The sequence below is a fragment of the Malurus melanocephalus genome, unplaced genomic scaffold (assembly GCF_030028575.1).
Source record: "Malurus melanocephalus ecotype Western Australia unplaced genomic scaffold, MMel_1.1 scaffold_54, whole genome shotgun sequence".
Lineage (NCBI taxonomy): Eukaryota > Metazoa > Chordata > Aves > Passeriformes > Maluridae > Malurus > Malurus melanocephalus.
This window is the reverse complement of record NW_026623286.1, coordinates 1,109,141-1,134,897: the sequence shown is the minus strand read 5'-3', so window position 1 is coordinate 1,134,897 and position 25,757 is coordinate 1,109,141. Positions and strand designations below refer to the sequence as shown.

Here is a 25,757-nt window from a genome sequence, read left to right as displayed (position 1 = left end):
ATATATAGAAAATGTTAATGTCTGAAATATTTTTTATAAATGTTTTTAAATCTTTAGGAAAAACTTTGAAAATTCTGATATTTTCATGATGGCCTTAAAAATAGTTCTTCCCTAGTAACTTCAATCCATTGTCTCTGCCAACAGACACAACTATTTATCAAGTATGCACTACAGATTCTTACAGTAAGAGTGCAATACTATAGCACTAGTGACATGAAGAATCCTTTGTTTCTGATTTAACAGGAAAAAAAAGCATTAATTCACTGAAAAAAAGAATATACATTTAAATTGCAAACTGCCTCATCAATTTTGCTTTAAGGTTATTTTTGAAATAATTAATATTCTGAAAGCAAATATTGAAAAGCAAGTATTTAACACGAAAGGTATTTATTATCACCTGCTTATGGGCATGTAATATATAAACAGTTCTAAGTTCTTAATGGTATTTTTAGGGATAAGTAACAGATTCCCAACTCTGAACCTCACAAATACAACACTTTTGAATTTATAATTTTATCCAGCATTTCTCAATTATTAGCTTTAGAATTTTAGATTTAAAAAAAGGAATAGGCAGCGTTTTAATGCTGAATACACAGATTGCACCCAATTGTTCAATCTAACCAAATACACAAAGAATGACTGAAGAATTAGACAAAGTTGGGAAAATATTTTTTAAAATACCACAGATTAATATATTACTTTCTAATATTCTGAAGTGACAAAGTCTGTACAAAGAACATACTTCCATTGTGCAATTACTTGTGCAATATTGCAAGAGCTAAGGTAATCTTGTGCTATTTGCTCTGCAGAAAAATTCCATTAGAAGACTCATGAGGTTTTTTCTTAATTTTAAAGCAACTATATGAGTTTTAAAGAACTCATATAACAGATGACTGAGTAAAAATAGTTACAGGCTGTTTTTTTCCAAGTTCATCCTGCCTAGTTCCTGCACATGGTAAGTATTTTCTAGTTCAGAAGCTGCAAATCAGCTGACAGTGCACAAGGACAGGAAAGAGAAACTGGAGGTGAATCCCAGRAGTTTAAAAACAGTAATTCTCTTAGTTTTACATTCTCACATTTCTCTGGATCCTGAGAGCACTCTAAGTTAGACTAGACTCCTCCTGAGAGTTCTTCCAACAAGTAATTCTACAATCTGCAKTCATAGCAATAATGATGGTTTTATTTAAAAGATTTCTTATACAGATGTATCTGGGCTCATTTTTACTCTGAAACTTCCTCTACTTTTGGGAATGTCATACCCATATACTGGGAATTGGTGTTTGCCCCAAAACCATTTTTGCACTCCCACTGGAAAACACTGAAAATAAACACAAAAAAAACTGTACTGAAATTAATTTTATTAGCTCAAAGATCTGTGATAAGGAAATCCATGTGCCAAGCTTTCTTTATATGTAGTACAAACTGATGGGTACCATAGAGGTATCACATGTTTTCAAAACTATAAATCTAATGACAAGAAACACAAATATGAAACAGGAATTCTGAGCAGCATGCAATGTTTTAAAAAGTCATAAAGTCTACAAAATTTTACAAAAAAGTCACCTAGTGAGATATTCAAAGCCTATTATTATTATTAATCTTGTAAGTGTAAAGAACAGTCCAAACATTTTAGAACCATTTCAAATGCTGGTAACACTTTGTATACTTTCTTGTATTTCAGAGGCAGATCCTACAATATCAGTTCCAGGGCTAACAATTACACCCTGCAGTCTACTTTTGTCTCCTCTCACTCCAGTACCTGGAGCTGCTGTTTCAATTGGTACAGAGATGTATTTCTTAGAGGAAGAATTTTTGCTTTTTTCACCAGAAATATTACTGGATATTCTGCTATCATCACTTCTGGTCTGTACACTGGAATCAGTAAAAGAATGCAGACTGGTAGCCAATTGTCTTGCTGAGTGATGTCCTTTTGCTTGTTCATTTTGTTTGACTCTCCTCTCAGGTAATATTGGAGTGCTACTTCGAGGTTTCTCCTCCTTATTTTGGCTAATTGTTTGAGCTTCATTTTCCTTCCATGAACCTGGTTGATACTGCTGTCCAGCAGCCTGAAGTTCTTGAATTTCTCTAAGTGATGAAAAGGCATTATTCCCAACCATCTGGGATTGAAATGCGCCAGGAAGAGAAAGTTGGGTATCCCCAGCTCTGTTCTGAAACAAAAGATTCCAATGAAGACACTGATGCAACTAGAGAAAAAAAAGCCAATATTGCAACTGCCACATATATACAAGAGTCTGCAGAGCAAAACAGAGCCTTTACACAACACAGAAATGCAAAGGTGATAGCAATTCCACAAACTTTATCACCTTTCAAAGTTTCTGAAGATTGCTAGGGTGATAATGACATGGAGAAGGCACATTACAGTTTCACATTTAGCTTGAAATTCATACTACAGAGATGTGTCAGTTACACAAAAGCAGCCAAAACTTAATCACATTTATCATTCCAAAATACCTGCAATTATTTTTACCAGCAGTTCACAGAAGTGTAGTCCCAACACACTATGCCACAGCATCTAGCTGCTCTGAGAATCCAAACTAATCACCAATACTAAGAGATAAGAGTGAGCTGTTTTCAAACTGTAAAACTGAAAATTCTCTCCACACTGTTAGAAAAAAATCACAACTTTTTAACATCATGTTTAAGGAGTTCGTGTTCTTGAAGAAATTAGAACAGTTAAGAGGGGAAGATATTGGATATAAGAAACACACTGGAATGCAGAGTGATTCTTGGTATGACAGTTTTATTGAACTTGGACACAAGTATAGGCTGCTGTATCTGAATTTTAAATAGCTTTAAAAAAAAACTTTTTTTTTTTACAGGAACTTTAATATCTCCTTTGAAAAATCCAAAAGGTTTACTATTAATTGACAGAGTAGAACCTAAAACCTTATGCAATAAATACTTTAAATTGCTAGTTGCCTGAAATTCATGTCATGGTCACACAGAAATCTATCAGGACTGGACATATACACAGCAATTACTAGAGAAGATAACTTGTGATTTTCAGCAGATACATTGTACTAGCCTCTCCTGTAAGAGTACGTTTCTTTTACTTTATTTTTAAATTTTTCTAAAAAACCTTCATTATATTTTCTAATTTTAATGGACGCCTACCACTTTTGGAACTTCCTATTTCAGACTAGGAAACAACACAATTACTACACAATTACTACCAAATTACAAAATACTACAGTTTATGTAATATGATAAACAACTTAAAAGCTTATATGAATCATTGAATTATTATGATCTGTATAAATGAAGCAACAGCAAAAGGTTGCAGTAATAACTTCATGAATCAGAGGGGGAWAACAACTGAAAAGTATATTAAAGAGCATAAAGTATAATTGCCTCTGGAGACTTACTCTGCAATTCTGGGTATGTTCCTGTCTTTCTTCTTCAAAAGACTTCTCCTTTCCCATGTTCACAGGCTTACCAAGAGTAGAATTCATTTGTGAAAGCCCCAAAATACCAAAATCTGATTGGTCTATCCCAGCTATTACAGCAAGTTGTCCAAGTCTGTAAAATAAAGATTTAATAGAAAATAACACAAACAATCCTTAATCTTTGAAAGACCTAAACATTCAAAATCAGAAGAAGTAAAATCTGTTTATCGCCTTGAAGATAATTGCCTTTTCTATTATTTTATGAGAWGCTCCAAGTATCTTGACCAAGATGAAAGCATGTAGCTACAGGTATTTTCTTGTTTTTGCACAAATTAGCCTGCGGGTTCAAAAGAAGCGTTACAAGGTTTACARTGAAGCTCTCCAAGGTCACACTGAACTCTGAGCACCATGCAGGCAAGCAGATTCCATGTCAGACAGAACAAAGATTAAAACCCTGTCATTCAAGCAGAAACTGCTGCACATCTCCAAACAGTAAAATCTCTTAACATGTCAATCACATGCAGAACAAACACACTGATGTCGTGTCACCTGCCAGCTTGGAAGTTGGCCAAACCAACCACATATGTGTTTTAAGCCTCAGTAAGAAGTGAGAAGCTGCAGCCATTAATTGGTAGCACAGCATATGATATACAGAAGGTTACTGAGACGAGCACTCTTCATGACTGGGATTCGGTAACTTTAGAGCAGCTCCCTATTACCATGCACAGACAGAAATAGAACCCATATGAAGAAATCTTTCTCATGTAGTGAAAATGCATTTTTCCCTTCCTGAGAAGTTTGAAATTCCTGCAGTAATGGTAGTTTCCTGCTAGTTTCACCAATAAATCATGTCCTCTAAGCACCACATCCTGATGTTTTCTGGACATGTCTAGGAATGGTGATCTCACCACATTCCTGGGCAGCCTGTTCCAATGTCTGACCCCACTTTCAATGAAGAAATTTTATGTATATCCAAGCCAAATCTCATCTGGCATAACTTGAGGCCATTGTCACCTAGGTCCTGAGTTCCATCRTTGCAATTTGGAAGTGAGAGATAGGGAGGGAAAGTAAAATCTTCTGTGATCTTCTTGGAATATGTGGAATAGTCTACAACATCTATTCACATAATTCCCTCCTTGTGGATGAGACTGCCATACCTGGTCAAGTAAGCTTTACAAATCATGTTTAAGCTGAAATTCTTTAAAAAATGGGAAGGATGAACCATCTTCCGACAAAATGCAGATACAGTGGTAAGACAAACTTTAACCAATACTCTCTAAAATAATTCACATAATAATTAATCCAGGTTTTAAATAGAAAKGCTGGAGATTCATCAATCTAGATTTCTAATGCTTCAATTAGTGAATGGGGAGCACAAGGTGACAGGATGCTTTCTGAAGGCAATTCAACTGCATTTTGAGCCTTTCATATGGTGAGAATGCTAAGAGCCACAGGTGATTCACTAAAGACTTGGAAACGTGCTTCAACAGAAGCTTTCTACTCTCTTGGAATAGGATTCTTGAAAGCCTTGCCCAAAGGCAGACACAAGAATTCAGCTGAACTGTGCTTAGATCATGTTTTTGCCACTAGGAAAACACTACACAATAGGTACTTGGCTAATTTATTTTCCTCTGCACTTTGAGAGTACACATCTAGAAACCTGGAGGTGTAGAAGGCAGTATACTTTACTGTGAGGATAATCTTGGAAAGATCTCAGGAAAAACAGCAAGACTTAAGTGACAACCTACCCAGCATCTTTAAGGAGGTCTAAAAAAGCATGGAACTTTTGGAAAGAGCTCTCAATGCTGCCTAGAACACCTTCATCTTCCAAAATCAAGCTGGTTACTGACTGTGCGTGAAGAACCTCGGACAGGGACATATTTAGACTCTTTAATCTTGCATTTTCAATCTCCAGCTACGTGGGGGAAAAAAAAAGAAAAAGCAATTTRTTACATTTTCAGTTTAAAAGATCAAACCTCACCTTTGTGTGCCTGAACAGCAGCATCAAGAAGAGAAATATCTGAAATAACTGGTGTAACAAATGCAGAGTTTGCTGCACCACCCATTTTCAGTGCATTTCAGGGCACTATTACATTAAGCTCTGTGCAGGTCAGCTTATCCACAGCTGCAGCTCTATGCTACCACAGATACCCCTGCAAGCACTCAAAACCACTTTCTCAGCACTGACTTCAGTATGTAGAGGATATTATAGAGCAAGTACAAGCAGTAAAAATTAGCTTTCATATCATTTTACTTTGCATGTATTATATGACACTTTAACAGCAAAGAATTCATTTTACTACTAAAAAAACCTAAATAAGCAACAAAGTTCTCCTTATATTGACACCTCTGTATCAAGGGTATGCGTACTACTGTTATGTCTCGCTGCACTGTGTATCTAAAAACTGAAAGTATACAATGATTCAATTTTTTCTCCACATTGACCAAAAATCAAATTGATGGTGAAACTGAAAATTACATTTTAACTGCAGAATTATCCCATCTCCTGGGAGAAGACACTAAGTCCAACCATCCGAGCCTTGATAGAGAAAGATTTCTGGCCTAAAAAGGATTTAGGTATCTAAACAGAGCCCACTCATGCACATCCCATTACAGGAAGATGGGGATCATCACATAAGAGGGCTACAATGAACCTTGGAAAGTGCAGAGTCCTTTGTGGATATCTGCTCCCTGTGGGGTACCATTTTTGCTCCTATTTCAAATGGTATCATCACCACCTTCATTCCCCTCCAAATCACATTTTAAGGACCAAGTCCGTTTGTTTACATGAGCTTACACTCAACTATATTAGAAGAAATTCTGCTTATTGATGCAAAAAAAAACATTTTTAGGTCAGCAACAGCAGACAGAGGGGACAAAGACCTCACAATTTAACTGTGATAAGTTGTTCAGTCTTCTCAAAGCTAAACTGCACTTCACAATAACTGACATGCAGAAAACCAATGTGGTTATTGGCTGCAGAAACAAAACTTAAAGGTACAGAATAAACCAAATTGAGCAACAATTGAGAAAAACAGTTTTTCAGCACATGTCACAATAAGTAAGTTGGGAGACAAAGATTTATCCATATGTACATACTCTAAACAGATTTAATCACTTTCTTGAAAAAAACAAGTATCAGGATGCCCCAGATGGTAAGTATTTCAGAAAATGAATAAAATACACTGAAAGAGTAGCCTGAGCTAGAGTTCAAGGACCTGGAACAGGACCAGTAGAGCAAACACATATTACTAAACACAGATTTCATCACTGCCCTTAGACTAGTAAATGGTCCATGTGACACTGAAAGCTACCACATTAGTAGCCACTGATAATTACTCCTAATTAAGCAAGCAGAGTCTTTGAGCAGCGCCTCCTTTATAAATAAAGATCATTAATAGTTAAGTATGTTTACCTCTAGTAGCCGCTCCTCAGCCTTTACTCTAGCTTTTTGTTCTTCCTTTAGTTTTTCCAAGCAGTCTTCCAGCTCCAACTATCAAGACAGATAAACAATCATGAAATTTATCTCAAAATGTCAGATTAACATGCAATAAACAGAGACTCAACATGTCCAATTAACAACTAGCACATGGCATTCCAAAGAGTAACATATCTGCTTCAAAAATACAGGACAGAGATCTACCAATATGCAATTCCAGGATGCAAARTAAGCAAATTATTTATAGAAAATCAAAAACAATAATAATAATAATTATTATTTAAATAAGTACTATTATCACTATATACGTAGAAAAAAATACATAATTATTCACTTAACATATTTGTAAGATTGCAACAGATAATATTAAATTACAGCACAAGTCTCTGGCTTATGACATAACCATCAGGAATGCATGGTATTTTCAAGTATCATTTTTAACTAAATMCATCTACATCATCAGAAGCTCAAATTGGGGTCTATTATGAATTCCTTATTATGTATGTAGATTTTCCAACTATATGTGTTGCTATCCAGGGTATGCATATAGAATACAGTAAGAATACAGAATTCTGAAATGGAAGAACTGTACTCTTTGTACGTGGTTTCACTTAGTTCTTTGGTTAGAATGTTTTCCACAATTCCTAGTTTAGTGTTGAATTAGCAAAAATAAAACCAAGCCCAAAACATCTAATCAATATATTCTAGTCTTATTCATGAGATGTCCAAACTCATGTTTTAACTAATGCTTCTAAGCAGTAAATTTCAGTTTCAGCAACAGTAGTCATGATTTGCAATACCATGTTTTCTTGTATCCCAGCAGAGCATTAGCATCTTTAATTACAGCATCTGAACTGAAAAAATAAGTAAGAATTTTTCTTCTTGTACACCCTAACAATATTCTGGCTCAAAGACACAGGTTCTAGAATCCTCTATATATGGCACTCCCAGTGACAACCACTCAAAGTGATGATTATGGATCTGTCACTACCCCAGTGAAGCCCGCTCCTAAAAACCCTAGACCAACACCAACCAAGTTAACCCTGAAAGTAGAAAGCTAGTCCTATCTTTATCATCTGAACAGTTGAACAGCATCTTCAGAAGTCAGAAGGCATAGGAAAAACAAGTTTCAGACATTACTTGGGGAAGACATTTAGCAGCATGTAACTTTCAGATACAGGGCTGGGGGCAAATACCTAAGAACGATTCACAAACACCAAATCTTACTACCATCTACCTTAGAACATGTGGAAGCAATGGGAGCTATAAAACCTCTTACAAACAAGAAAGGACAGCACAGAAAGTAGCAACCATAATGTTCCACACTGACAACTTGTCATGTAAACCTGGAATCCCATAGCCTAGCTTTTAAGATSAGTCGCAGCTATCACAGGCTGAAGAGTTCTTACGCTTCCATTTATAGAGCACACACATACACAGGCTAGGAACTCTACCTTAGAAACAGTAGTTCTATAGTATTTCTGTTGTGGACATATTTTAGATAATTGAAAAGGYGAAAGCTGACCCTTTTCTTCAAAGTGCTTGTTAGCAATGGCAAAGGCCAATAGCTTAGAAAGTAATTACATTTTCATTATTTTTTTAAACAGAAATGTAGATGTTTTGTAGTAAAGATTAAACTTGATTTATCACAATGTACAGAGTATTGCATGGTTACAGGCTGACTTGATAAAAATTTGAACACAGCAGCTGCAGCTCCCCATAAGCAGTATCAAAGCCAGCATTTAAAGGAAAGAATTTGTCACCATTACATACTACAAGTATATGTGCACTTTAATCTTTTATTTCCTTCTAAGAAATTCACTAGTTGACACAATGGTGCAGTCTTCATGCAGCAAAAAATCATTAAAACATATCACAGAGCTAAATGTACACCCAAATTACAAGACTAAGCCTTCAAATATTATAACCAGAAAGACAACAGATAGACTTTAAGATGAAAATTAAAACCAACAATATAGGTAGCCCTCAGAATTACTGTAAGCATATGTCTGCTCAACACTACACAGAAATATAAAACTGAAGTTTAAAAAATTGTATTTTAGAAAATTTAGTAACTAATTAGCCATGTTTTTCTACTTGGCTGTACTTAAAAAAAAAACCAAAAACAGTTATAGTGCAATCTCTAGCTCTTTGTAATTCACAAAGTAGTATGATGTACAAAGAGTTGCCCTGTAACTAGACTAAGGGTGAAGTTCACCATTTAAATCCCTAGTTAAAATTTAAAAGCATGGGAGTTACCTCAGCTACGCACTTCATTAGAACCAACTCTAATATTTGATTCCCTCTAGTGGAAGGAAAACGTATTTTTATCTGTTCTCATTTTTCATTTAAGCAGAAATGAGGCTTTCATTAGCCAAGGCTTTTTTTTTACGAGAACACCAAGTAAGTATTACTTGTTTCATAAGCAGTATGCTTAAAGCCCCCTTTTGAGCAAAAGGATGTATAGAAGATCTCCATGACCAGCACACCAAAGTGAAAGTCTGGTCATTTAGTCACTTCAGGAGATGTCTGGAGAGCTTTTTGGAAAAGCAGCAGTTTAAGGTACTCCCACCTCTTACTGTTTACTATGACTCTGCATTCCCATCATTGCTCTAACACAACTGGTTGTCCCACTTTATTGAAAGGCCTGCTACCACCAAACACAGTGGACTACTTTTCAACTGGATCAATTCCTCAAAGCAGCTCCCCTTGCAAGCTGCTGTGCAGTAAGAGCTGTTTAATGACAGTACCAAAGACAAATTAAGGCAGAGAAAAAGATGTACTCCAGTTCTGGAATACATCCAAGCACATCAACCAATGTGAGCTGTTAAGCTAATTGAACACCATCCTGGAAAAGTATCCCAGATTGGTTGAGGCTGAAAGGGAACTCAAGCAGGACTACATACAATAAGCCTTCCAGGACTGTGACTGGATGGTGTTTTCAGTATCTTTTAAGGGAGATGCCGTAACTGCTCTGGGCAACTGGTGCTACTGCTCAGTCACTCTCACAATGAAAACCTGTGCCCTGATGTTCAGAACCTCCTGTGTTTCAGCTTCTGACCACTATGCTTCACTCTTTACTAGGCAACAGAGAAAAAGGGGGTCCATCCCATTTACACCCTCCTTTTGGGTATTTATCCCTCCCTGAACCTTCTCTCCTCCAGATGGAACAGTCTCAGTTCTTTCAGCCTTTCCTCAGAGAGGTGCTTCAGTCTCTTAACCATACTTGGGCTCTTTGTTGGACCTTCTTCAGTCCACCCATATTGCTCTAGTACTGGGGGACCTAGAACTGGACACAATACCAGGTGTGGTCTCACCAACAGAAAGGAAGGATCCCTTCCCTCAGCCTACTGGCAATATTCCTCCTAATGGAGTCCAGCATACCATTCACTTTCTCAGCTGCAAGAATACACTGCTGGTCATGTTCAACTTGGTGTCCACCAGAGCCTTTTCTGTAGTGCTGCTTTCCAGATGGTATCCCTCAGCAGATACGGCTGCTTAGGGTTGCTCTTACCCGGTGTCCTGGTGCAGGACATTGCATTTCTCCTTATTTAACTACATGAGTTTTCTCAGATCAGCAAGCTGATTCAATTTGTCTTATGATCAGACAAACATGAAAAAAGGCCAAAGAGTAAAAGACTGAAGCAAGAAATGAAAAAGCACTACACTACAGAGAGAAAATAGAGAATTAAATGGTGACAATTTGAGAGTTTGATTCTGCCATGATGTGAATCCTGCTTTGTGTCAAGGTAACAGAAACAATGAGTGAGGCACAGAAGCAGGTGAAGATTGCTTAAACAGTGCTATCTGATAAGCTATCATGGCCTAAAAAGGTATTTTGGTTTTTAAATTCAGAAAGTCAGGAAAATAAGGACCTTTACAAGCAAAGACAAATCAAACCAAATTTTGGGGTAAGTTGCCAAAATTTGTGTGTTTCCTTCCAAGGAAGTTCAAATTAATCACTAATTGCCTCTTCCTTATACCTGCCCTACATCAGTAATACAGSTAACACTGACATAATAGGTCAGCACGACAACCCTTCCACTAAACACTGTCTGCCTCTGCTGTATGCTGCAGTAGTCTTCCCTCACCAAACACCAAGAATAAATAAATCAAAAGGTTCCTGGAAGCACAGTAGCTCCTGCATAGAAGTTTTTGGAGCAATTTGCATATGACATGAATTCTATGATTTTAGACGCAGTCCTCTTGGTAAGAAGTGCTGAAGCCACCACAGAGTCCAATGTCAATATATGGCACACTAAAGTAACATGAGATCACACCCAAAGAAATTTACTATACAACGTTAAGTTCAAATAACACATGAAAACCTTGAAATAAAACCTTGAAATCTTCCTGAACAAAAGTTCTAGAGAGAAAAAGGTCTAAAGAAGAAGTATGCATTAGCTGAAAAGATCAATAGTTATTTACGCAGTATTTGTGCAGTCTTTTTGCTTTCCACAACTCTATCCCACCCTAAACATTCCCACTACCACTAGACCTGCAGCAAGTTAGAACTTAACTTCCCTCTCTCACACAGAGGCAGCTATACAGTCCCAATACGCACACATACGAACAGCGTATTTGCCCAGTGTGGTCTTCTGATAACCACCACCAAGTGAGTATAGAACTTATTTACACAAGTATTCATTAGCTTCTCCGAACAGAATTCAAACCTCAACACTTCAGAAACAACACATTTACTCCACCTGAAGATGTTACTTTACAGTATGCTAGAATACCTCAGCAGCCACCATTCTGAGCCACCTCCCTGCCCTTCTTTTCTAAGAACATTCCCAGTCAAGATATTTGCAGAAACAGTCAGTTTCACTACCACTAAATTTTTTAAGTATCAAATAAGTAGAAGGAATAATAAAAAGCCAGGCTTTACAAAGCTAAATTATAAAATGGAACTAGGCTAAATTATAAAATGGAACTCAAATACTTTCAGCTATTTTTGTAATTATTTTTACACAACATTCATTACCATATTTCAACTCTTAGAAATGGCATTAAATTATTTTTATAAAGAAAATACTAGGAACAAAATACTATAGGCAATGACATGGATCAAAAGATCTGAGCACCATAATTCAAGATGGGAAGAGAGAAATTACACACACTGCAGCTTGCATTAAGTCATTCTGAAATCCTGCTCCAAAGCTGGTTATTTAATCACAGTTTTCTGAATAAAACATGGCTTAATTGATATACTTTGCTTTTATGGAGTCTAAAGCACTGAACATATAAACATAAACTGAACAGTTTCTTACCTGTAACTGTTGATATTGTGTTATATCCATCACATCTAATGATTTTGTCAAATCACACTGGTGGATACCATCCTCTAAATCTTGTGTGTCTTCAGTTTCAGACGAAGAAGCACTTTCTACTGTCACTTTCACAGGAACACCAGTCTAATCACACCAGAAAACATGCCCACTCATAGTATTACAATGTATAGCAAAAATTGAAGATTAAATAAAATCAAAAGCTTAATTTAAATACAATTGTTTTCCAGCATCCCTTAGAATGTAATACACATTGTCCAGTCATACAACTTTGAAATAAACTTGCATAAAACAATATTAAAAAGTACCAATCCTACAAGTGCATAAGTTGGGTACTGGTAGTGTGGATTTAGCAGCAGGATSGGCCCCTGCAAGGCACAGCCAGGACTGCCTGGTGCTGAACATAGCCAGTCCCAGGTGACCCACTGCAAGGTAAAACATGCCAGGCAGGCATAAGAGGTCAGAACAAAAGGAGTGAGGAAAAGAAGAGGGAACATCAGGCTGGGAGCAGAAATAGGTGCTCCTTGGTGGAGCCAATACCCTCATTCCATCCAGGCAAGATCCGTGTCCAAGCAGAGGTATGGGTCAAAGGAGCCTTTGCCCCTGGCATCCTGTGCCAGCCCATGTATTCTCAAAGGACTGCAGTCCATGGGAAGCATACACCAGAGCAGAGGATAAGAGCTGGCTTCCACAGCCATCAGATCCTTGTGTGATGGAAACAAGATGCAAAASAGAAGAAAGAAAGAGCGGATTTTTCTTTTCCTACTGGTAGGTTTACTAGAGCACCTCACGGATGTGTGTAAAACCAAGTACATAATCCAAACACAAGACAGAAAAGACACAGAAAGCCTTCAGAGAAAAATGCAAGTAGTTGCTCTTTTTGCCTCTTGAGGGATTATGYCTATACTCTAAATCAGCTTGCTCACAAGACTAGGAAACCAAAAGATACAGAGATAGAAATGTAAGTAAGCTAAATATCAAAGAAACTTCAAACAAATGCTGACATAAACTATTTTTTTTTTACTTCTGTGAGTGAGAATCTTCAAAACTATGTTCCAGTCTTAACTTTTAGACAGTGAGATTCTGTTGAGAACGCTTTCCCCTTTTTTCAGGCACCTATCTATTTAAAGAAAAACCCACTACATAAGAGGAACAGTACCTGAATCTTCAAGGGCAATTCTTCAGCACGATTTGCTGACCCACCACCTCTGAAATTAGGAAAAAAACACAAAACCACACTTTTTAGGAAAGTAAGTTTATAATGTTCCAAACACAGGATTCTAGGATAGGTGAAGCAGTAAGAATAAAAATAGCATCAGACAGTGCACTATACCCCTTTAATCATTATTACATTCTTATTTTGTTCTATGAGTACCCCCTACTTAATCATGATTTAGAGCAACAGTGCTGGATGCTAACATTAGTATTTTCAATAGGTATCTTGCTTAGTTTATTATTCTGAACTAAAGTCACCAGGAGAATTTGGTGTTCAACATTTTGAAAAACAAGCTTAATAACTACTTTAAATACAGCATTAAGTAATACTTTTGTTTAAATGTATAATCTCTATCCTGAGAGGCCAAGGTCTAGGGAATAGATTAAAACAAGAACAAAAACTGTTTCAAAAGAYAGCTTCTATGTATAATTTTTTTCGGTTCTATTTTAATGCACAGGACTTAAGATGATCACAGTAAGTATGCTTGTACTGGGTGAGAGGGAGCAGAAAGAAGAGGCAAGAGAATACCCATGCACCTTGAACAGGATCTCAAATTAACTATATTACATGCTTAGAACACTAACTTGCCTCTTCAGCTATGATGTATCTGATAAATCCTTGTCAACAAAATAACAAGTAGGCAGGGTAGGTTTGGTTTCTTTTGTTTTTTTTTTGCTACATCTGAATATTCCTATGGCAATCACAAATTTTTGTGTATTTTAAATACTTACTAAAGTAGAATTTATGTAAAATGCTAAAAAATTATATAATCAGAAAAAAACTATTATAACATTCTGTGTGTAACTTTCAATTYGTATTTTGAAAAGCTGACATTATTCTCTACTGTATTTATCATGCAAATTTTGTGCATTAGTATTTTCCCTTCTACTATGAAAACCTCACCTGCATCTCTGTGAACGTTCTGCAGTCCGCCAAGGAAGGAAGCCTTTTGTGCCTGGTGGCAGTGGTTTTGGTGCATAACTGTCTCTCACTGAGGAATTTTTTTTCCCGGGACTTACTGATTTTTTAGATGATAATCCTGGATTGAAGAGCAAGATTAGAAGAGAATTCATTATACCTAATTATTTACACACAGATTCACAGTTTACTGTTCATAAAATCTCCTATGTAATTAATAATAAGATCTTAGGAAATCTGCCATTCACTGTAATTTTGCTAAAGCATCCAAGAATTTGCGATTATAAACTGATAACTGCGACATTAGGCTGATGCAAGTAAGACAAGCTGGTTTCCAAAAAAAGGTAAAATTTTACAGCAGAAGAGGCTTATTCACATTACGAACCTGAGATAYCTAGCTCCATGTCTGACATCAAAGTTTAAACAGTCCGCATAGACAATAATGTGCTTCAAATTGCCCTCTAGTGGCTTTAGAGTGAAGAACATGGTTTTATTTATGGGGAAAACGACTCAACATAAAGCTGGTACTCATGSAGATCACTTGTATGGAACAGTGGCAATCTCCTCCCTAAGAGGACTAAAAAGTCGGGTTCTCTAGTCCTGTTTAAATYATACAGCATCGAAGCAGACTCAGCAAAGAAACCTAATGTGGATGACCACTCTACCTCAGGTTCTAAGTCAGAATTGACAAGTGTAGAAAACTGAYCACACACTATTTCATACAATTAAACTAGTGAGAACTCAGGTTATTGTTTCACTAAGATCAATAAAACAACTGATTTTGCAATGGTATAGAAATGCATAACTTAGATTATGGGATTCAAAACTTCAATTCATTCTGAACATTATAACCAGGATGGTTTTCATCTCCTGACTCCYGCATCCTCCTAAAAAGGACCCCAAAACACACAAAAAACCTAAAAAAGAAAAAAATCTCCCCAGAAAACCACAAAACCTCGACAACCACATCTGCCATGCAGTTTTTCTCCCACCATCACCACCCTGATCAACAGTTTTTTGTACAAAGGCTTTGATTTGATTTATGCTTACCTCTCTGCTTCCAGATAACTAGAGCAAAGACGAAAGACAGTGAAATATATTACAGTGAAATTTTCAGTAACTTACTGAAAAATAGAGTGTACTGCAGCTATCAGTACTAAATTACAAATATTCAAGATACCTACATTATTCTAAACATACCACTTATAACAGGTTTACATGAAGTTAAAAAAAAAATAGAACATTTTTTACATCAGTTAAAAAATGCATGTTCGTTCTGGCAGAAGACACCCTGCTACAGAAAGGTTACAAGAGCAGAACAATTAGACAACTTACTACTGCCAGGCTTCACAGAAGTGAAAGCTTGTGGAAAAGATGTACACAGAATAAACATATGCAATGCTTCCACACATYTTAAAGTCACATATCCTACCATTTTATCAGGCACGTATCTAGTAGCACTAAAAGCAAAAGCAAGTTTCCTGCAGATACCAATGATGATACAAGATACAATATGGAATTAAGAATAAATGCTATTTTTTTAAGTGTTCTGTAAAACACTAACATTTAGACACATCATGTATATTTTAATTAAAGCTTTTAAGCATTAACATGCAATTTTCTAGACATAATTTACTATAGCCAGAGAAAACAAAGAATTACCAATACGAATWGTAGCTTTTCCTTTCCGACCACTTCCGAGGACAATAGTTCTTTTCTTTGGYTTAGTTTTCAAAGCATCTTTGGAAGATGGAGACAGCCACTTATACTGGAATTTGGGGCATTTTAAAAGAAAAACAGAWCAGTTTAGTAACTGACAATTGAAGAAGTGCTCATTTAAAATTAGAGGGAGTTTTCAGATACAGACAGAGAATACCACTACTTACAGGAAACTTAATCAACTTTAAAATCAAGAAAAAAACTGATTCAAACACAAATTCAAACACAGATGATCCACATTATCAGAGTCCACATTATCAGAGTGTTCCCAAAATACCACCCTAATATCCCATCAGATACCCTTTCTCCCATGCAAAACACATCTCCTCTTATAGCAAGAAACCCCCAGCACCAACCCTGTCAAGAGGCAACCCTGGCTTCTGCACTTCATTCTCACAAAACTGGCTTCCTAGGAATGACTRACCTAGGCCAAAGTTCTCCAGACTAATAAAAGCTTCCCTAACATGACTTTATCAGTAATACAAAGTCAGTATTATAAAAAATATTAATTTTTGCTGCCTGTAATGAAAATATATCCTTACMAAGTAGAAGTCCCAAACAAAAATTAAGACAGTGATGATCAAAAGCCACAGGTATACTTCAAATTTCATTTCCTTAGAGCAGCAGCTCTATTCCTAAATCTCCCCTTGCCCTGATAAAAAGTTTAGTTAGTCCTGGTAAATATTCTTAAATTACCCTGCACATACTATTCAGTGTGCATCATTAGTACAGGGTCTAGTGCTGAAGCAACCATTGAAGGAAAATACAGATGACATTAATACAAAGCTTGTCTCTGACAGTCTTAAATTCCACATCAGTACAGTATGCCAGAGTTATTCCCATCTAAAGCATCAGAATGATTAAAATGCCATTACTGTGCTCTAACTAACCAAGCTTAATCCAAATTTATCACTGTCAAGAAAAACTGTTTTTCACTTTGGAYTCAATCCTTGTATAAATTTTGCTGTGTCTACAGCTGGATCTATCCTCTGTGTAAGTGAATCAATCATTTTAAACTAAAACACATCTAGAAATAGTAGAATTAAATTACAAGCTTGTAAGAGCAAAAGTCATTTTAATTTTGTTTTACTAGACACCTAAAAGCACCACTTTACCAGGTTAAACCGAAAGTTCACCTAGCCCATACCTTGTCTCATCTGTACTGCTGTTGTTGTACAGCATCTAAGTACAAAACCAGCAAAATATTAMAACAGTGTTTTGTAGACACCTTCAATGGCTTTTTCCTCTAAGCTATTCAGTCTCTCAGAAAYTACACAAACTTTCACCACCTATGACACTCAATCATATCTATGATTACAGTTCACTACATTGCTACAGTGCTACTAAAGTCATACAACTTCTGTTTTAGCTGCCCACCAAATTCGAAGGCATCAATTAGCAGTAGACAACTCTTGCAAACCTAAACACCCAGCCCAGAAAGTAATTCACCCAGCTAGTGAAAAATAGAGACAAAACAAACAGTTTTTACACTAAACAGGCTGGAAGGAAAGACAGCTGTGGAAGAAGCAAAGCTACTTAGCAAGCTGTGGTCAGTATTTCTTCATTCATGTTGTTAATGTAGCATGAAGAATTACTAGCACTGCCTATAAAACTTAAGATACCACACTAACTGGTAGAATGTAAAACTAATGTMTTGAGTCAAGTGATCTTTTAGCATATGTGAGATTCCCTACAGTTGCTTCTTTCCATGGTTTGAACTTCCAAACTGCTAAATTATCTTTAGCATTTCCAGGCAGATGTTATTTTCACGTGATCCTTGTGACATTTTCCAAGTGTTGATTGCATCTGCCAAGCAGAAAGAGTACTCCTTCACAACCAACCACAACTTCTCATAAAAGGTCTTCTAGTGAAGTGGGGAGCTTATTAATACTCAAGAAATTCTCAGTTTATTAGACAGTCCCTAGACATCCACAGCTCTGACTATATTTAGTCATTTCAAAAACAAGAGAGCATTAAATTCCAGCACAAGAACTGGGATTGCTGGGACTCCTTTCAGAACTGAATCAGATTTCTGTATATTTAAACAGTGTATCTATCATAAACGGATCAGACATTCAGTTTATGCACGATTGTGATTTCTGTGTGGACTGTTAGATAAAGATGGAAGGGGCTAATGTACTTTAACTGAACTCTTTTTTCATAGATGTTTGTACTGGAAAGGATGGTCTTGAGTAACTTAGAAAAAAATTGAGTTACATAAATCATTGACAAGACATACGTTTGAAAATGAATTGAGTGCTAAATTTTAAACTGTAGTTTCCTTTACTTTTTTATTAGAAGTTATTGTTACCATGTCAACAAGGACATGTAGTAGAAAGTTCTCCAGCAGGCCAGGAGCAATATTCACTTAAAATTCTATGGTATGCCCAAGTTCACACATATTTCAATTTTTTTTCCATTAAATACATACCCTGGTTTTATTACATATGACAGTTGTAATTCCATAAGAAATTTTTTAAAAAGCACAGTTCAATATCACATTCCTCACAGAGGTTTCAGGACTTCCCCTAGATAGTGTTGYTTCATTTGTACAGCTTAAGAATCAAACTTCTGTTCAAAACTAGAATAGTTGTCTTAGATTCATTTTGAACAAAGCTGCCCTTAAAAAAAAAAAGTAATGGAAGCTACAGAGAAAACCCCAAACTCTTTCCAAAAAGTGCAAAGCATACCTCTGAATCAGCACTACTTCCATTCTTAAGAACTCTTTCAATAATACTTTTCATCAGAACATGACCTAGAATGAATTAAGATATCTTATTAAGAATTTTCTATAAGACAACTCTTTATGTGAACAAACATCACTAAATAAAAAGTGCACATTACCTATCCTGTTTGTTTTCCCACTTTAAAAATGTTTAGCAAATTACTGTGGCACGTTCTTTTTTCCTTAAAAACAGCTGACCTTTCCCCATACAGTTACCAAAAAAACCCCAACAACCATACAAAGAGGATAAATGCACGCGCAGATACATACCAATTAATGGATTTTTCCTTATGTCAAGTACCACTAATGTTGTATTAGTTTGAAGAGCATCTAATAATGACCTTGCTCCCTCATTGGATATTCCACACTGCTGCAAATCAAGTGCTAAAATGTTAAAAGAGGTTAAAAAAAATCAGTGGAGGCAGTATACATGCAGTCAGTAACATAACAGTTGACAAGCAAAAAGATTAATCCTGCTGAAAACCTCCATTTCACCATTCCCATTATCTCTATCCACTCCCTTGTCTCTAGGCGCTGGAAAGAGTCTGTCTCCATCTCCTTTACATGCTCCCTTCAGACATTTATWCATCTGGATAAAATCCCACTCTGAGCTTTCTCTTCTCCGAGCCAAACTGTCGCAGCCTTTCCTGAAATCAGAACTGCTTTAGTTCCTTCATCATCTTAGTGCCCTTCACTCTCTCTAGTAGCTCCCATTCTCTYCAGTACTGCCAGTTCCATGGCCTCATTTGTGCTGAGTAAAGAGGAAGACTCACCTCCTTCAATCTGCTCACAAGTCTCTGCCTAACCCACCCAGGAGCTGCAGGACCCTTTCTGCAAAGCTGCTTTCCACCCACACAGCCCCCAGCCTGCTCTAGTGAASGGGATTATTCCTGTCCAAGTGAAGGACTAAACTCCACGAGGTTCCCAGCAGCTCATTTTTCCAGCCTGCTGAGGCTCCTCCTCTGGATGGCAGCAGATCCCTGCCTTTCCAGGGATCCAGCCAAGTAAGACTGACTGGTCTGTAGTTTCCTGGGTACTTCTTCCCAGACTTCTTGAAAACAGCGGGAACATTAGTTATCCTCCAATCTTCATGTACCCCGTTCTCAATCACCACGATCTTTCAATGACTATTGACACGGGCCTCAAAATTACATCAGCCAGCTCCCTCGGCACTTCTGGATGCATCCCATTAGGGTTTATGGACTGCTGTTTGTCCAGTTTGTTTAAGTGCCCTCTAATCTGATCAGTACAGATCTTATCTGTAGACCTGCCTCAAGCTATAAAACAGGTATTTGATTCCACATGCAGAATGGTGCAGTTACACCAGCACCATCAGTAATTTTGTACAGATGTAGAACAAATTAATTCTCAAAAATACTGAAGGACAATACTAGATGACTGAACAGTATCCAGACACCTGAAAAGAGGAAGAGAAATTTCTTTTGAAAAAAGAGTACTCCTTCCCAGCTACATAGTGAGTTACTCCACTGGCTGCAACTGTTATAACTGACAATTTTCTGCTTGCCACTACTATATTTTAAGAGATGTAGTAGTGAGATACAGAAATAGTAGAAGAGATAGTAGTAGATATGGAGACATGGAGATCTCCTTGCAGTCCTTATAGCAACTAGTAATAATCACAAATGAATTATACAGAAAATTCGCTGGTATAGGCAAAGTCCTACGTCACATGGAATATCTCAGTATCTATACATCAGTATATCTATAGTTATAGMCAAACTCCCGAATTATTCTGCTGCTGATATGTAAGAGACTCTGTAATAATACCTTTTAGCCAAAGGTCTTCTCCTAGACAGTCTGCAAAGGCACTTGCTCCTCTATCTCCAACAAGCATGTTGCAGTTCAAAGTAATCCGTCTCAAACCTGTCATATATTCAAGGTCAGGTCTCCTGTAACGCAGGCTTTCAGCCCAAGCTTCACCATGTCTTTTCATTGCCTGGTGCTTTGCAAACGAAGAAGCCATTAGCAAATGCAAAGACAAAGTCATTATTGATTACAAGATCACAAGCTACCTTTTTTTGTAAATCATGTTCAGTGGCTTCAGTGCTGTTTTAAGAAATACAGTAATACCATTTCTGAGTTCTTAAAYCTTACAGATAACTTCTATTTGTTCTGACAACCTAGTTTGCAATGCAAATTATTAAACTTGCCTATGAAGTGTCTTATTACCTTCTTTTGACAGACACTTTCAAGGCACATTGAATAGGAAATACATACAAACGAATTTTTGTGCTTTCATGGAAAACACAATTAACATTAATTAGAACACAGTACTAGGCACAAGTTTACTGATCAGTTAATCAGTAGCTCCTAAATGGTAAACTTGATTATTCTTACCTATTAAGAATACTTGAGACATTTTTCAAAATTACTGAAAATGAAAGAAGCAGTCCCTAAAACATGTGTCAGATGTTTACAGCCCTAGTCCTCATTTAAAGAAAATACTTCACTGTGTTTTTGTTTGSTTGGTATTTTTCCTATGAAATTCCAAATATAAATCCCACACCAGTAAACTAAGCAACTTCTGTCATACAAAGACACAGCTTTCAGAAAAATGYACATTGAACTTCAGTATTCACACACGCATTTCATGAAGAGCCTTTATGGATTTTGAAGTCTAAAGTAACAGTAAAAAATCAAATGTAGTAAGTTCTTGTAAACATTCCATTGTAAGGAAGCTGATTACCTTTAATACATTTGCTATATGTTCTGCCCCTCGCCACGTGAGGCTACATGCTGTGAAGTTTACAGATCTGATAGTAGCTGTATTCTTTATACTCTGACAGATTGCTGAAGAAGACAAAAGCATACATATTATCTACACACAGCACTTTCATTTTATCAGGACACAATACTTCAGTGGCCTATTGAGGCAACTTTACCAGCCAAAAGCTTTACAAGGAGCTAGTGTTGAAACAGAGAGTATATTTTAAATACATTCAATGACTTCAAAATTTATACTGGTTCTAAGTTTATTTCTAGTGCRACTGTTCAGCAAAGAATATCTGAATAAGATAGAACACATTTTATTTCAGTTTACATACAGAAAAAAAACAAGTCAGGAAAGAGTTAAGAAATATTAAGACTGTTTTAAATAAAAGCATAAATATCACTATGAAGTAGTATAGCTATTTACTAGCAAGTGAAGAAATTCAAATCTTTAAATGTTATCGAGTTATGCTTAATAAAGTGAAGATTGCTATTTTAACCTCCATCGACAAATATAAAACAGGAATGGAAATACTGAAAGATTTGCTTACCTACTTGGAAACTTATAAAGAGAAGAGTATATTTACAGGTTTTGATTCTGAACTTACTTTCCAACCCTCCATCTCCAATTGGACAGTGGGCTAAAGAGACACTCTCCAGAGATGAAGCTGCGGCCAAGCCCTTAAGAACAAAACAAACCATGTTGTTAATCTGGCATGAAAAGCAAACATACAAAAATTAAAAGAGGAAAGACCAAGTCACCCAAACTGCTCAAACTCTGTTCCCTACAAGAAATTCTAGCAGATTCAGCAAAAGGTCAAAACAAGCAATCCTTCAAGTTGTTTTAGATGATTCATTGCTTTAGCAAAGAGGAATCTTGTCTGTGGGCTACCAGCACCAACCTCCCTTCCTATAAGCCACTCATGAGCAAACTGAAGTTTTTCAACAACACATCTGAAGACCATTTTTATGTCCTTGGTGTCCCACAACTTCCCTTCTATCACATACATGCACAGTAGTTTCAGTCACAAGCATRTACAATATACCTCAAACACTGGGCAGAGATGTTGCTAAGATTTTCTAATAAGTCTTGATGTGATTCTGAGAGGTTCAGTAACCAAGTTATAGTAAAGGTCTCAGCAGAATCAGTCATATGATGAGTATATGTACATATAAAGACTACACAATGGTTTTGGAAGAGTTCAGAATTTCTTCACAACGAATACTTAGAAAATTAGTTGCTACTATTCTTTGTTCTGGGCATATTTTCCATTTATTTGTATACTATTACATTCCTACCTTTGTTAAAAGTGTTAGGTCTTTCTCCCTCAGAAGCAAACCTTGTAGTTCTAATTTTTTTAGTACRTCTGATATACTGAGACAGCCTTTCAAAGCTTTGCATAGTTGGCCAGTYAAGTCTTTTGACAGAGCTGCTGGAAATCTCCTTCTAAAGGAAGTTTTATGTTTTTCAATACCTGGTAAACAACAAAAATTCCACATCAGTAAAATCCAGTCCCTGTTAGCTTAAAAGAAATTGTAATCATACCTTCCCTTTTTCATGTACTTTCTTAAATAAAAAAAATTCCTTAGGCATTACAATTCCTCCTCCCATGCATTCAGTCACACGGAAGACTTATGCAACGAATTCTAACACGCATACATTGACATATTTATCTTTTATACAGACCTGGTTCTTCAAGACTGTGTTGATGTAAACTTCTTATTCCAATAGAAGTCAAAGTCTTACTATGCCTGAGAGCATTCAGAAGTGGTGCCCAATCAGTAGCTTTGATGTGATCGACAATCAGATCWATAGCATCATGAGTCACATTAGCCTTCACAGCTTTCAGTGGGAGAGAGCCTTGAAGTTCACAAAGATGTTCATAATGTGAGTAGAAATCCAGCATGCATTGTCTTCTTAATTTTACTGATTCAATCATTTCTTTTATGTGATAAATTCCTCTAAAATGAGAAAGGGGGAAAAAAAAGATAAAATGTTTTTCAATGATTAACTGATTTTTCAACACAGTGCCAATTCAACATGCATACCAAAAGCCTGGATGTTCCTGGATATCGTATAGCATTTACACATCTTCAATGTGTAGCTAAAAACCGGATGTGTTCTGATGCTCACTACCTGTGCAAGTAAAGCTGAAGGAGTAAAGGGCTGGGGAAAAAGGAAACAAGCACCAAAAAACAACAAACCTGCTTTTTTATTCTCCCCACACTAACAGGTATATCAAGAACACAAAAGGCCTGATCTTCAAGCACTGAATGTTGTAAAGATCTTGTTTTACTCTTAAGATTTAATTCTGTACTGTCAAGATCTGCCCAAAAGATCTTATAATTTCATACATAATGAAATTTGTTTCCCTAAATATTTTTGCTATTGCATACCTGATATATATCCCACTAAAATTCAGTAAGCACTTTTCAGGCCTAAGTTTTTGTCATACATTAGTACCCACATAGAAAAATACTAACTTCCACGTAGAACCTCTAAATACTGCCATGACATAGCTACAGTCTCAAYAGGAACATTTGTCAGTACATTTAGAAGGTACATTTATTTATTTATACTCAAGATAGCATTAAGTATTCCGCACAGGATATCAAACGTCGTTCACACTCCAAACATTTTTCATTTGTCACAAGACTAGAAAGCTTCAACTAATCTTTTCAAATATTTTTTATGTTACATTAGGAGTTATTTGACAGATACAAGCATGTTACAAAAACACAGTTTAGAAAAAAATTATCGTATTGTTACCATCTGAAAATGTAGTCATAATAAGACACAAACTCTAATAATACAGTTTTTTGACCCTTTCTTTTGCTGTTTTTTAGCTCTGATTTACTAGTATTTAATGACCACGCTGTGGCTACAAAACAGAAATGATTAAACTGTAATTCAACACTTCAGGTTCAGAAAGTGGACACCAGTTTAAAAGCATCAATGGCTTCTGCTGATGTACCCAATGTGCAAAATAATTAGCCTTTTATCTCCAGAGCTTAAGCAGTATTCTTTATGGGGGCTTTCATTTCAACACCTTAACACCACACCTCTCRCTGAAGCAAGGAGCTCCTGGCGCTAGCACTGAAGTTTAACTCGCTTGTAGGTAAAATGGGACAAACTAATCAGACCTACCACGCTTTTCAAATGGAAAACAACTGTGCAAAATAGAACTCTTCTGCACTGAAGGTTAGTGTATCTGATATYACCTTAGGTTATCTTGACTGGCTCTGAGAATGTATGAAGACGATAATTATGTACTCTTTCTTTCAATACAGATCCCAGATACCAGCTGGCGACAAATTACAACAAATGCACAACATAAAAGTAAAACTGAAAAATCCAGCTCCATRCCAAGGAGTTTTCAGGACGCTATGACTCTGTAGCCATTAAAATAATCAGCTGGCTAAATGTACAGGGGGGCAAACAGACGGCACCCTGTTAAGAGCCCTGTCCGCAGCAGCCACCCGCCGCCCTGCGGGGCACACGGGGAGGCTGAGCCGCGCTCACCGGCGAAGCGCGGCCTGGGGCTCTGCCGGGGCCAGGCACACCTTCCTTGCCCTGCTGCACCGCTGTGTTTAAGCACCTAACACAGCTCCCAGCCACAGAAAACTCCAGTTGGCGCCGTGGTAAGAACAGCGGGGTTTTTATGTTACACCCACTCAATACCGACCCCGAGCCCGGCAACCACTTCAGAGCGCACACCACTAAGCCGGCATCAGCCGGGGCTGCGTGAGCACCGCCCGGGAGCAGCCACAGCCGGTCGCTCCCGCACCCACACCGCCCCCGCCGCCGTGTCCCGGCCCCGACGGCCCCACCTTCCCGGAACCGACTAACGGCCAGCCCCGCGGGCTTCCCGCTCCGCCTGCACGCCGCGGGCCCGCTGTTAGCTGCCGTTACCCGGCACTACCGCTGTTACCAGGCGTTACCCGCCGTTACCCGGCACTACCGCTGTTACCAGGCGTTACCCGCCGTTACCCGGCACTACCGCTGTTACCAGGCATTACCCGGCGTTACCCGGCACTACCGCTGTTACCAGGCGTTACCCGGAGTTGCCCGGAACTACCACTGTTAGCCGGTATTACCCGTTGTTACTCGCCGTTACCTGGCACTACCGCTGTTACCCGCCGTTAGCCGGTACTGCCGCTGTTACCCGCCTTTAGCCGGTACTACCGTTGCTACCCGCCGTTCCCCGGCACCGTGTCCCGTTGTCCCCCGCCGCCACCCGGCATTACCGTCGCTCCGCGCGTTCCCTCCCCTGGGCCCGCCGCCGTTGCCGCGGCCGCCGCGTGGCGCGCGAGC

At 37.5% G+C, this 25,757-nt stretch overlaps 1 protein-coding gene across 2 annotated transcripts; it reads right to left on the bottom strand.

The window, feature by feature from the left end:
• Positions 1-1,341: 1,341 nt before the first annotated feature.
• On the bottom strand, positions 1,342-25,757 carry CEP78 (centrosomal protein 78). 2 transcript variants are annotated; one of them, XM_057365561.1, is made up of 16 exons: positions 25,561-25,757; positions 23,130-23,404; positions 22,742-22,917; positions 22,051-22,123; positions 21,420-21,523; positions 20,501-20,675; positions 18,983-19,096; positions 18,678-18,742; positions 15,931-16,036; positions 14,254-14,389; positions 13,294-13,342; positions 12,117-12,260; positions 6,823-6,900; positions 5,156-5,322; positions 3,387-3,540; positions 1,342-2,168 (listed from the first exon to the last, which is right to left on the bottom strand). In XM_057365561.1, exons 2-16 carry the CDS (start codon positions 23,380-23,382, stop codon positions 1,641-1,643), a joined length of 2,322 nt encoding a protein of 773 aa, XP_057221544.1. In that variant the 5' UTR covers positions 23,383-23,404; positions 25,561-25,757; the 3' UTR covers positions 1,342-1,640. The 2 variants fall into 2 exon arrangements, with proteins under 2 accessions (XP_057221544.1, XP_057221545.1); XM_057365562.1 differs by having other exon boundaries at positions 25,691-25,752.